We start from the raw sequence: 12,765 nt of genomic DNA on the forward strand, positions 1-12,765 counted from the left end.
AGGCTGCTCTGTGCACCTTCTGCCAGGGAGCTTTTCTTGTAACTAAGACTGGTGTGGAGGGAGAACTGGTATTTTGGAGACACAGTATCTATTTCTTGAAGCTATACTTTCTCAGGTCACACTGAGGTTTACAAGCTGAGGAAATGTTGGATTCCATGCAGGAGGCGCACTGACGCTGGATGGGTCATCACTGTAACCAGGATATTCCCTAAAGCAGATTTATTTGTTCAGACCTGGAGAGGAAGATGTGACAGAGTTGAGGGAACTGGAGAAGAAAAAATCTATAGAAAAAGCGTGAAGAAATAAAATCTATTAGTGAATGTCTTGTGTATTGATGGTTTTATAGTGAAGGAGGGTTTGACCTGGTTTGGCTCTCTTTTGTGTGGTTTGGAGTATTAGATATGAAAAAACCTATTTATCCAGGCTGATGGGTTTTGGGCATTTCTGTTCCTTCGTGGTGAGCACAGAGCCTCCAGAGCAGGCAGAGCTTGGCTAGGTAAGAAGGAAAGTCCATTTGGTGCAAAAGTCTACAACTGGGAGAAAGAAGTACTAGATTCTCAGGGAATAAATATCTAAATTCAGGGAATCATAGTGTGTTTCCTCTGGTTTGTAACCACTTTGTGATGCCAGTAATAACCAGTCTGAGCTGTCCTCATAGCTCAGTCCTCCGTAATCACATGTCACCTCTGTGCTTAGGCAGTTGATGATCAGGACACTGAAAAGAAGCTGCTGTGTATTTACTGCACCAGTCAGATGATTTTTCTGGCTTGTTCATAGTGGTTTTGTCCTCAGCAATGGTACAGTGTATTTTATATCCATTGCTTTTAGGTCAGAACCATAGGTTTGTTATGAGTGATACCAACCCCTGGGCACACACATGCCTTTGTTACTGAATGCCAACACAGATGTTTATATCCGACCCCTGAAATGCAACAACTAAAACACGGAATCTGCAGCTTGCTGCTCATCTAATGGGTAGGAATATACTGGGAGTTGTGTGGGCATGTTCTTGAGGGTCTTCCTTCCAATCTTAACATTCATGGGGGATTTTCTGTAGAAATGAAAAAGCAAAAACTTTGAACATCCAGTGGACATTTATTCTCTGTGTTATAAAACAGGACTCCTATGAATGGCATGTGTTAAGTGGGTAGTGCAAATGTACAGATTTGCTGCAATTTGATCATTCTGTGGCTTTCTGTATTTTCTGTCATATCCAACAAAGATAGAAATTGCAGCAAAGTGTTGGATGGCTTTGTAATAAACCTCGTATAATCAATGTGTTAATCAAACCAGTAGGCAGTTAAACTATGTTAACCTTTGTAACTGAGCTGTTATTAATGGCAATTGATGTGAGGGTACAGGATCACGATATACAGGTAGTGTAGGTATGCAGTGTAGTTATGGGAAGCAGCTCTGGGAACTAACGGCTTGTGAAGGACAAGAGAGTCTGTTTCTTTTCCTTTCTTTTTCATAACAAAGGACTTACTTGTGACAGTCTCACACTATCTCTAGGAACAAGGATTCGAGGGCGGGATGGCATCCACCACTGATACATTGTTTATCCCCTTGCTACAAAAAAAGAACACTGCAAGCTTGCAAGACCCTCACATTCTAGGTGAAAGTTGAAAAGTACATGGTGAGGACTCATGGCCTTCTTCCAAGGCCCACCAGAGACCCTCGCTCAGAGTTCTTGGAAGGATCTGCACAAGCGCAAAGGACTGATAAGCTCATGAACATGTGAAGCCAGAGTAGGTGGGTTTAGGTAATAATTACGTAGAGGCATTAATAGAATATTCATTGTTTTACTGCATAAATGTTGTGTCGGGCTGCTGCTTGGGTGCACGCCGTTGGTCGAGTGGAGAGTCCCTGGCCGCCCAGGGCTGGTTTGGCTGCTTCTTACTTGCTCAAATAAATCGTATTTGGAAACTCTAAACTAGAGGGAGCAATTTGTCACCGCCATTTATAACACCAGACATCATATTGTAATATCATATTAACCAATATTATGAAGTTTCTCATATTCTGGAACTTGTCCTGGCCCCGTTCCTGTTGGGGTGTGGGGGGTTGCCCGGCTGGGCAGGGGGCAAGTGCTGTAACCATGGTGATTGATGGGAAACAGAACCCGTATCCCAGCTGCCCACCCGGCCCTCTGCTGCCGTGGGGAGCTCAGTACTCGTGGCTCATCTCACCCGCCCGAGCGAAGAGGAAGGGTCTGTGGGAGTCGGTAGGCGAGCAGGGGGGTTCCAGCAGTTGGAAGGCACCGTGGTGAAGGCTCCACGGGCACCAGGAGCTCAGCTCCATCTGTGGTCTCGTCCTGGCTGCGTGTCCACCCGGCAGCGGTGCCACAATGACTGCCGTAGGGCTGCAGGGCCGGGGCAGGAGCGCCCGTGTGGTGCAGGGTCAGAAGACCAGACTCAGCCAGCGCATCCAGGAGCTGCAGGACATCGCTGCCTTGCGAGGTGCTGCCCCTTGGGCTTGGCAGGGCGGTTGGGGGGTGTCCCGCTGTCTTGAGCCGCGCTGCCTGTACCCGCGTGGGACTCAGGGTGCCTTATTGTCCTCCAGAGCAAGGGCAGAAGATTTTCACTCATCTGTGTGAGGAAAAGCTGACTGAGACCAGGCAGCGTCTGCTCCCCCTGCGCAAGACGGTGCGGGATGACATCCACACCCTGGACACCATCCGAGCGTCCCCGGTAGGTGCTGGACCCCCTGGTGCTGTCCCTGCAGAGCCAGCTCCTGTCCGGGAGCAGGACGTGCCCGTGCCCAGGCTGGCAGTGATGCTCTTGCTTTCCCTCTGCCGCCCACAGCGCAGCAAGGTCACCTTCTCGGAGGCATGTAGAGCAGAGAGGCCCATGGGAGTCCTTATGGCCAGGAAGGTGGTCGAGGTAACAGGAGGGGTGGGCAGGCAGGGACTGCTGGCAGGGACTGGGGCCCCAGGGGTGCTCAGAAGAACAGGGTGCATGGCACATGGACGTGGTGCTTGCGCGAGGGCAGCACAGCAGGGCTGGTGCAGCAAGACCTGGGGTGTTCGCTTGTGGTCCCATGGGTCCCCTTGCAGCTCATCCCCATCTGTGCAGGTCCTCCTCTGGCACCCTGAGCTTCCTTGGCCCCAGCAGAGCTGCTGGCTGTCCCAGCTGGCAGGTCCCCAGGGCTGCCTGGCTTCCTGTGGGGTCCAGCCACATCCCTGGAAGAGAGAGAGGTGCTGGTGCTTCCCTCTACTGCCTGTCCCAAGGTTCTGGCCTGGCTATAAAGCCCCTGGGGATAGAGGCGCTTGGCCCCACCGAGCTGCCTTTGCCCAGGGACCTCTGGCAGGGAGGGAACGGTGCCACCGCTCTCCGCCAGCAGCCGCCTCTGGGCCACTGATGGATTGATGGAGGCTCAGCCCAGGGTCTGCCTTATGCACAGGCCCTGAGCCCGTCCCGTTGCTGTCACCAGCAGGTGCCCAGCTCTGCCTTACCCCAACCAGCCCCCCCAGAGCAAAGCTCTCCCACACCCCACACTGCCAAGGGAGTGACAATGTGCTGAGCAACGTCCCAGCTTCCCTGCTCTACCCTGGGAGGGGGGGAGTTTTGGAGGCAGCCCCACTTCTCCCCAGGGTGCCCGTTGAGCCGTGTCTGCAGCCTGGCAAACCTTCGTGTCCCCTTCCAGCTGGCCGTGGAGAAGGTGCAGGCTGAAATCCATGGCCGCACCAACACGTACAACGCGCTGCAGTACGAGGTGCGGCGGCGGCGCCAGGTCCTGGGGGAGCTGCAGAGGCGGCTGCAGCAGCTGGAGAGTGTTGCTGCGGCAGACGACAGGCAGCACCAGCAGCAGATGCGGGTACCCAGGACCCCTTTTCGGGGTGACAGCACCCACAGGGAGCTTTATTCCCAACCCGGTGCCCCCGGGGGCAGTGCTGGGCTTGGTTTGCAGGGTAACCCCCAGCTCGCATCCCATCTCTGCCCCAGGTGATTCACCAGCTGGAGAACAACATTGAGAAGATGCTGGTGAAGGTCCGTGCCGCACAGAAGGTGACCACCCAGTACCTGGCTGTGCGGGATGTCCTGAAGAAGGTGAGCTCCTCCTCACCGTGCTATCCTCCCACCCTGCCTGCTCCTCCATCCCCTGTCACAGCGTGCAGGGCACCCCTGGGGCTCGGTGGGGTGACGAGCTGTGGCTCCCTGTGTCCCAGGAGCTGGCCCAGGTGCCTCAGCACCTGGACCTCCTGAGCGGGATGGCCGAGAGTTACCAGAGGGAGCTGGAAGACATGGAGCCTGTGGCCTCGCATGCCCTCAGAGCCGCCGAGGTAGCCAAGGTGAGATGGTACAGGGCACCCTGGGGCCCTCTCCCACCCTCCAGAGCCCGCAGATGGCACCACACTGGTGAGTACTCCTGCTCTAAAGAGCAAGAGACTGGGCTGGGCTTGCCCATAGCACCCAGATACCCCCATAGCTCCTCCTGCATCCTGCACTTGGGCCAGCCTGCCCTAGGGCTGGGCACAGCCCAATTGAAGAAGCCCTGGCCATGGTGAAAGCAGCCCGATCCATCCTCGCCCAGTTTCCTTCTCAGCCCATTTACAGAGGGGTGCAGGGGGCCATTTTTGACCCTGGCCGTTCCAGAAGCTCAGCTGGCTCCCTAAGGTCCCTCCCAGCTCCGGCAGCAGCTTCTCCCTTCCCCGATACGCTGCAGGCACACATGGCGGAGAGGAGAAGCTGGTTCCTTGCGCAGAGCGAGCTCAGGCACCGCTCCCTGGCCGCCCAGAAGGTGCCCAGGGACAGGCACTGGCTGAAGGAAGCCAGCACAAAGCATCCCAAAGAGGTGAGCTGGGGCACGGGCTGCGGGACGGGCTGTGGGCAGACAGCAGGCATCGGTGCTGAGCCCCCATGGGAGGTGGGACAGGGGGCTGCAGGGAGCTCAGGGGTGACGATGACCATCCTTGCAGCGAGCCGCCTACCAGCTCAGCACGGACTCCCTGCCCCAGAACTCGCAGGACCTGCTGGTGGGTGAGTGCCTGGCGGGGCGCGGGGGGGTGGGATGCGGGCACGGCCACAGGCAGGAAGGACCCCTCACGCTTCCCCCCAACCCAGACACCGAGACGGAGGCCGCCGAGGCCCAGCTGGAGCGCGAGGCCGGGCTGACCGAGAAGCTGGAGAAGGCCAAGGCTGCGGTGCAGTGCTGCCTCCTCTGGGTAACGTCAGGACCTGTCCCTGGTAAAACGGGGGGCTGCTGGAGCCATGGGCAGGGGAGCCCTTGCTGCTTGCTTTGTGGGGTCACCTGCTCTCCTCTGCCCCTGGTGCCCCCAAAGCCCGGCTCCTGAGGGCAGGGATGGACCTGCTTTTCTCCATCCTGTGAGCTGTCAGCGGCCCAGGGTGCAGAAATGTCCCTGAGGCCACGTCCCTATGGTGTTGGAGCACCGGGGCCTGAGTCTCTGTGCTCTCCCCTGGACAGGACATCCCCAGCAGGCTCCTGGAACAGCAGGAGTCCTCGCTGGACCTGGGGAACTGCATCAAGGAGTACAAGGAGAAGGTGCAGGCGCTGAGGAAGAGGCTGAAGGAGCTGGAACTGAAGCACGCCCAGCTGAAGTTTCGCCAGCCCCCCGACACAACCAGGTGCGGCTGGCGTCAGGGCAGACATGCGACTGGGCCACCTCCTTTGGCGGGGACACGTGTGTTCTGGATGTCCAAACAGGGCACCCCTTCCCCTGTCCCACTGCAGCCACCCACCCCTCCTGTCCTGGAGGTTCCTGAGCAGGGTGCTCCCCCAGCTCTGGTCCTGGCAGAGTCCCCAAAGCTCCTGCTGCGGCACCGGGAGGCCTCTCCCTCCTTGCCTGTCATTGGCAGTGGCACCAGGGGTGCAGATGGGCTGCAGGCAGCACCTATGCTTTGCAGTTCTGGGAGGGGTGGCAGGGGGGCAACTTGAGTAGCCTTCACGCCAGATTTGGGGTGTCTCTGCACCCCTGTGCAGTTGTATGGATGTGAATGGGGTTGGCTGCAGGATGTTGGAGGAGGAGCTGTTGATGAGCCTGCAGCGTGAAGAAGAGAAGCTGGAGCAGATGAAAGCCCATCTGCTGAGGAACCAGAAGGTCCTGCTCCAGTTTGAAGATGGCCTTGACAACCTCTTCATCCGCCTGCACGACATCACTGTGCCCGGACAGGTACCTGTGCAGCACTGGGTGAGCACAGGCCCCTCCAGTACTTGGTGTGGCAGCGGCACGGTGTGAGGACACCTGGGGCAGCCACCATCTCTCCAAGGGGCTTTTTTACCCTGCTAAGGTGGTTCTTCTCTCCTGCTCCAGGAGGATTATGTCAAGGCCCTGGGGCTGGAAGAGAAGCTCCAGCACTGCCAGCAGAAGCTGCAGTACCTGGTGCAGCGGGTGTGTGACTTGTCCCCCGACAGCCACAGCCCCAGTGAGAGCAACAAGGTGCGTGGGGGTTTCATCCCTGGGCACTGCAGGGTGTCTCCCCCAGGGACATCCAGGTGGGGCACCCCGGGGTTGTTCCACCCACCAACCGTTCGTTCCTCAGTTGACCCAGGGTGTCTTTCACAGGCTTTGGTCAAGGTCAGGAATCTTCTGGAGAAGGCCACCGCCAGCGATCCCCAGAACCTGAAAATCTCCTTGGATGCCACAGGCAGCAGTGTCCAAGGTAGGAGAGCACAGCCAGGACACGTCCCACAGCGACTGTTCCAGCCCCTGCCCGCTGCGATTACTGGGTGTCCATCCACCTTGGGGCTGACCTTGGCTGTCTCCAAGGCTTTGAGCTTGGGTGATGATTTTAGGTGGGGATGTGGGAGATGAAAGGCAGCCAGTGGGGTGGTGTGTGTTGGAGCACAGCAGGAACAAAGAGGGTTGTGTGGGGCAAGGAGGGAGACCCTCATCTTAGAAATCCTTGTGGTGAAGAAGAACCAGCGCTCAGGTCTGGCTTTGCCCTCCTCCTGTTGGATGCTCTTGGAGGAACCACTGAGGTTTTGGCAGCTTGCCCCCTCTTTTTAACGAAGCCGAAGCTGTACCCACCACCTCATGGGCTCCAGACCATTATGGGAAACCCCAATAGTGTCTGAGACAGGGCAGGTCAGCCTGGGATGCTAAGGAGAAAGAGCCTCACTAGTCAGTATTGCCTGTGGCAGAGGGCTCGGCCCGAGGGTCACCGTGATGCCACCAGCCCTCCAAAACATGCCAGCTCTCCCTGGGGACATGGGCTGAGCGGAGGTGGCCCCACTGCCTCTCCTCAGCCCGCTTCTCTCCTCTCTGTCCAGACCTCTTCGATTTTGAGGAGAAAGACCCCGGCGTTGTCCTCAGCCGTGAAGACATCAAGAGGCAGGGGCTGCGCCTGGTCGAGAGCAACAAGAAGAGCCGGCGGAAGAAGCTGCCCACTTGGACGCTTTGATCCTGCAGACGCCCCCACTTATTCTATGGCTCCTGCAGAGCCCCCCTTTGTTCTCTGGCTCCTGCAGACCCCCCTCTTGTTCTCTGGCTCCTGCAGACCCCCCCTTGTTTTCTGGCTCCCTCAGACCCCCCCTTTGTTCTCTGGCTCCTGCAGACCCCCCTCTTGTTCTCTGGCTCCCGCAGATCCCCTTGTACCCCTCCCCACCAGGTTTAATAGAACAGAGATGTTTTGTTTCTCACAAGCCTGTGGTGAAGCTGTAATGGGGGTGGGGGCCTGGATCAAATCTGCTGTCTGGGACATGGGGCGTGCAAACCCTGAGGGGTGCAGAGCTAGGTTTGGGGACAGCCTCATCCCTACTCCTTGTGCCCTTTGCCCAGTTGCTCTCCCCACTGTCACGGTTTGGCCCCAGCTGAGAGCTGAGCACCACGCAGCCACTCTCTCTAAGAGGGTTGTTGCAGTTTTGGGTTCTGGTGGAGAAGGGGGGGCTGCAGAGATGGCTGCTGCAAGAAGTAGTCAGAGCTGCCAGCTCTGGGATCCCTGATCCTTCCTGGTTGCCCTCCTGGGAAATGGCAAACTTGTGCCCCGGACTTTTGCTGCTGCTGTGAACCAGAGCTCATCCCCTCGGAACCCGTCTGCGGGGGGGAAAGGGGGGGTTGCTGCCGTGACTGTGTATGTTTTGGGATCAAACGGGCGCCTTCGCCAGGCATCACTGCTCCCGAAGCTTTCCTCAGTGCAGTAAAAAGCCATGAGCTGAAGAAACTTGTCCTGTTTTTTGTCAGGATGGAGTTAACTTCTTTTGCAGCAGCGGATGGAATGCTGTGTTTGGGAGTTAAAATGAAAGCGGTGCTGGTAACACCCTGATGATTTTAGTTGCTGTCAGACAGTCAAGGGACTTTCTCAGCTCTTCATATTTCTCTATTCATGAGAAAGGAGGGACAAAGCCAGGACAGGTGACCCAACTGGCCAAAGAGAGTATTCCACACCAATTACATCCTGCCCAGGATATCGGGGGGCTGATGGGAGGAGGAGCAGAGGGGCGGCTCTGGGACGCGCGGTTCTTGGGGGACGGTCGGGTTCTGGGACAGCTCTGGGTGGCACGGCCTGAGCTGTGGGTTCGGTGAGAAACTGCATTGTGTATCAACAGCTTCATATATTTTTTGCTCTAAAGTCCTGTCAGCATTGTTATATTTTATCTTTCTGCTGTTTTAGTAAACTGTCCTTATCCCAACCCACGGGCTTTTGGTTTCATGGCTTTGGGGTTGTTACTTGCCCCTTCCTTTTCCCTTCCCTTCCCTTCCCTTCCCTTCCCTTCCCTTCCCTTCCCTTCCCTTCCCTTCCCTTCCCTTCCCTTCCCTTCCCTTCCCTTCCCTTCCCTTCCCTTCCCTTCCCTTCCCTTCCCTTCCCTTCCCTTCCCTTCCCTTCCCTTCCCTTCCCTTCCCTTCCCTTCCCTTCCCTTCCCTTCCCTTCCCTTCCCTTCCCCCCCCCCCCCCCCCCACTTTTTCCCCCTGCTCTTTTCCTTTAAAGAGCAGGCAGCTGCCTGGATCTCAGCTCTCAGCTGGGGTAAAACCACGACAAATATCTTCATCGATGACCTTGATGAGGGAACAGCATCCACCCTCAGCAAGTACGCCGATGGTACAAAGCTGGGAGGAGTGGCTGACACGCAGCAACACTGCGCTGCCATCCAGCGAGACCTTGACAGGCTGGAGAGCTGGGCAGGGAGAAACCAGGTGAAATTCAACAAAAGCAAGTGGAGAGTCTGGCACCTGGGAAGGAACAATCGTTTATATCAGTACAGGCTGGGGGATGACCTGCTGGAGAAGAGCTCAGTGGAGAAGGACCTGGGGGTCCTGGTTGATGACAGGTTGGCCATGAGCCAGCAGTGTGCCTCGGTGGCTAAGAGAGCCAATGGGATCCTGGGGTGCATCCGGAGGAGTGTGGGCAGCAGGTCACAGGAGGGGATCCTCCCCCTCTACTCTGCCCTGGTCAGGCCCCACCTGGAGTATTGTGCCCAGTTTTAGGCTCCCCAGGACAAAATGCCGGGGATCTCCTGGAGAGAGTCCAGTAGAGGCTACAAAGGTGATTAAAGGCCTGGAGTATCTGCCCTATGAAGATAGGCTGAGCGAGCTGGGACTGAAGAAGACTTTCAATCTGCCCAGAAGATTGAAAGGGGATCTTTTTTATAAATATCTTAAGTATGGGATGCAGGGGGAAATGGCCATTCTCTTCTCAGTGGTCTGTGGAGACAGGATAAGGGGCATTCTCTTCTCAGTGGTCTGTGGAGACAGGATAAGGGGCAAGGGCTGCAAATTGGAGTCCCTTCCAATCCCTATGGTTCTGTGATTCTGTGATTAGGGATTGATTAAACTTCAGGCCTCTGGGGAGTGTTTCAGCTTTGACATTGGCATTTAAAGTAAGGGGGTAGATGAGATCTCAAGGTCAGACATCAGGCTTGGGGCAGTACTAGGTTGGAGGGGACAGGGTCTGTAGGGACTCTGCGAGCTTCCACCCTCATGGTGACCAGAGAGTAACCTCAGTTGGTGATGACCAAAAGCCTCCCCATTTTACTGTGATGGGTATTAGCACTGGGACCTGTGGCATGTCAGGGCACATCTAAGTGGCTCCATGACACAGGATGTCTATATCTTTTCACTTTGTAATCTTGAAATTGCTCCCTCTGATTCCCTGCTCTAATCAGCGTTCAGGGAGTCACACATCAGTGTTCTGCAGGAGTTTCATCACCCACAGCCCTTAGCAGCTTCTACTAAACCTCCAGGAATCTTCATTCCTCCCATGGCCCTTCACACTCAGGGACTTTCAGCTGGGAGCTTGTTAGTGTGCAACCACTATCATCAGTTTATTTTTGCCTCTCAACTCCTGGACAGTTTTTATCATTCTTTTCAAAATGAGGCAGAATTCTGTTCCTCTTTACAGCCAGTCCTCAGGGTAAACGGGGTGGGAATTGCAGCAAAGAGGCTGCAACATTCAGCTGCAGGCTCAGTGCAGAAGCCTGATGGAGGAAAAGAGTGAAGCTTCCAAGCATGCCCTGGAAACATGGTGGGGTTGGGGAGGTGTAGAGGAATGTTGTCTATGCGGTGTGGGAACTCAGGAAGACAGCTGTTGTGACCTTTCCACAGGAGATCCTCTGGTTCAGTATCAGTTGGAGGAAGCTCCTGTCAGTTCTGTAACTTGAAAACCTAAAAAGCCTGAGAATATTAAAACCTCTTTCTTGTTTTTTAATTAAGTGCTCATTGAAATCTTCCACTTTAAGCAGAGTCCTGAAACCTCTCCAATTAGCTGTACAAGTCTTGACACCCTGAAGAAAATGATGGGAAGACACAAAGCTCGTTAGGGCTTGTTCAATTTTAATGAGCCCCGTGGTGCATTTGGTGCTGGTTCCATGAACTGCAGATCCTGTGAGGAGGTTGAAGCAGTCTCTCCAAGAGTTAAGGTCAGAAGAAGCAGCTCAAGTGCCTTAGAGTGTTAATTGGCCCCACTGGGGCCCATTACTGACAAAGTCTGCCCGTGGATGGGTTAGAGCAGAAAATTGCAGGCTGTGATTAAAGGTAGACTGAGGTGCTGTGCACGTGGTTCTGATGCTGAGTAAAGCCTTGATGTATTTTATCAAGCAGAACAGCCAGCCCCACAGAAGTGGGATTCTGCCCCCTGCACTGCCCCAGGGCTCCTCCTGGGCCAGTGTCACATGGGGGGTGTGATGCAGAGTGTGGTACAAGGGTACCACAGCTCCCAGCATCCTGAGGGGCGCAAGGAAGCAGTGAGGCCCCAGTTCCATGAGATGAATATGTCTCCTTTCAGGCTTTGGGGGTGGAGACAACTGTCACAGCCAGGTGTGGTGGGTTGACCCTGGCTGGAGCAGATGCCCACCAAAGCCACTCTGCCAGTCCCCCTCTTCAGTCTGACAGGAGACACAAAATCTAACAAGATGCTCATGGGGCGAGGTAAGGGCAGGGAGAGATCATTCAGCAATTATCATCACAGGCAAAAGAGACTCAGAGAGGAATAAAATTCATCTTGTTTATTACCCCATCAAAACAGAGTAGGGTAATGAGAAATAAAGCCAAATGTTAAAACACTTCCCCCAACCCATTCCTTCTTCCCTGGCCCATCTTTATTTCCAATTTCTCTTCCTCCTGCCCCAGACTGACACAGGGGTACATGGAATGGGGGTTGTGGTCCATTAATCACATGTGGTCTCTGCTGCTCCTTCCTCCTCACGGGGAGGAGCCCTCACACGCTTCCCCTGCTCCAGTGTGGGATCCCTCTTGAAGAGACAGTCTTCCATGAACTGGAGTAGAGTTTTGGTAGCGGGGGGCTACAAGGGTGGTTTTTGCAAGAAGCTGCTAGAAGCTTCCCCTAGGTCCAACAGAGCCAATACAAGCTGGCTCCAAGATGAACCCACCACTAACCCAGGATGAGCCAATGGGCAACGGTGTAGCACCTCTGTGAAGAAATAGTTAAGAAGGAAACCAAAAGAAACCCCAGAAGTGGACACTTTTTGCTGCTAGAGAGAGAAGTGAGAAGATGTGAGAAACCCTGCAGAAACCAAGGTCAGTAAAGCAGAAGGGGGAGGAGGCACTCCAGGCATTAGCAGTCTGTGGAAAAGACTATGGTGAGGTAGGCTGTACTTCTGAAGCCCATGGAAGATGGTGGGGAGTAGAGATTCCACCTATAGCCCGTGGAAGAGCCCATGCAAGAGCAGGTGGTGACACCTGAAAGCAGCTGTGACTCAGTGGGAAGTCCATGCTGGAACAAGCTCCTGGCAGGACCTGCAGCCCATAGAGAAAAGAACCAACACTGGAGCAATCTCTCTGTCAGGACTTTTGACCCCATGAGACACTCACACTGGAGCAGTCTGTTCCTGAAGGTCTGCACCCTGTGGAACAGATCCACCTTGGGAAGTTTGGGAAGAACTGTAGCCCGTGGAGGGACTCATGTTAGTGGCTGGGAAAGGGGTACAAGCCATCCGCCTCTGGAGACTGAATCATAGAATCTCCTGAGTTGGATTGGACCCATAAGGATCATTGAGTGCAGCTCTTGGCTCCCCACAGGACCAGCCAATTCAGAGTATGTGACTCAGTGCATTGTCCAGACGCTTCTTGAACTCAGTCAAGCTCAGTGTTGTGGCCACTTCCCTGGGGAACCTGTTCCAGTGCCCAACCACCCTCTCAGTAAAGAACTTCTTCCTAACAACCAACCTAAACCTCTCCTGTCCCAGCTTCATGCTGTTCCCTCAGGTTCTGTCACTGGTCACCAAAGAGAGGGGATCCAGGCCTGGCCCTTCACTCCACCTCATCAGGAAGCCACAGGCCGTGATGAGGTCTCCCCTCAGCCTCTACTTCTCCAGGCTGTACAAACCTAAGGACTTCAGCCTCTCCTCGTAAGA

The 12,765-nt window shown here is 55.1% G+C and overlaps 1 protein-coding gene across 1 annotated transcript; it reads left to right on the forward strand.

Moving 5' to 3' along the window:
- Positions 1 to 2,347: 2,347 nt before the first annotated feature.
- Positions 2,348 to 7,361, forward strand: LOC311202175 (coiled-coil domain-containing protein 183-like; the record flags this gene model as incomplete). Its single annotated transcript, XM_084276714.1, has 12 exons — positions 2,348 to 2,459; positions 2,563 to 2,690; positions 2,805 to 2,882; positions 3,646 to 3,816; positions 3,945 to 4,049; positions 4,169 to 4,291; positions 4,666 to 4,794; positions 4,919 to 5,164; positions 5,425 to 5,585; positions 5,941 to 6,130; positions 6,524 to 6,620; positions 7,231 to 7,361. The coding sequence occupies 12 exons, from the start codon at positions 2,348 to 2,350 to the stop codon at positions 7,359 to 7,361; spliced, it is 1,671 nt and encodes a 556-aa protein (XP_084132840.1).
- Positions 7,362 to 12,765: the final 5,404 nt, after the last annotated feature.

Source organism: Gallinula chloropus (genome assembly GCF_964237585.1).
Source record: "Gallinula chloropus genome assembly, chromosome: 29".
NCBI classification, from domain to species: Eukaryota; Metazoa; Chordata; class Aves; order Gruiformes; family Rallidae; genus Gallinula; species Gallinula chloropus.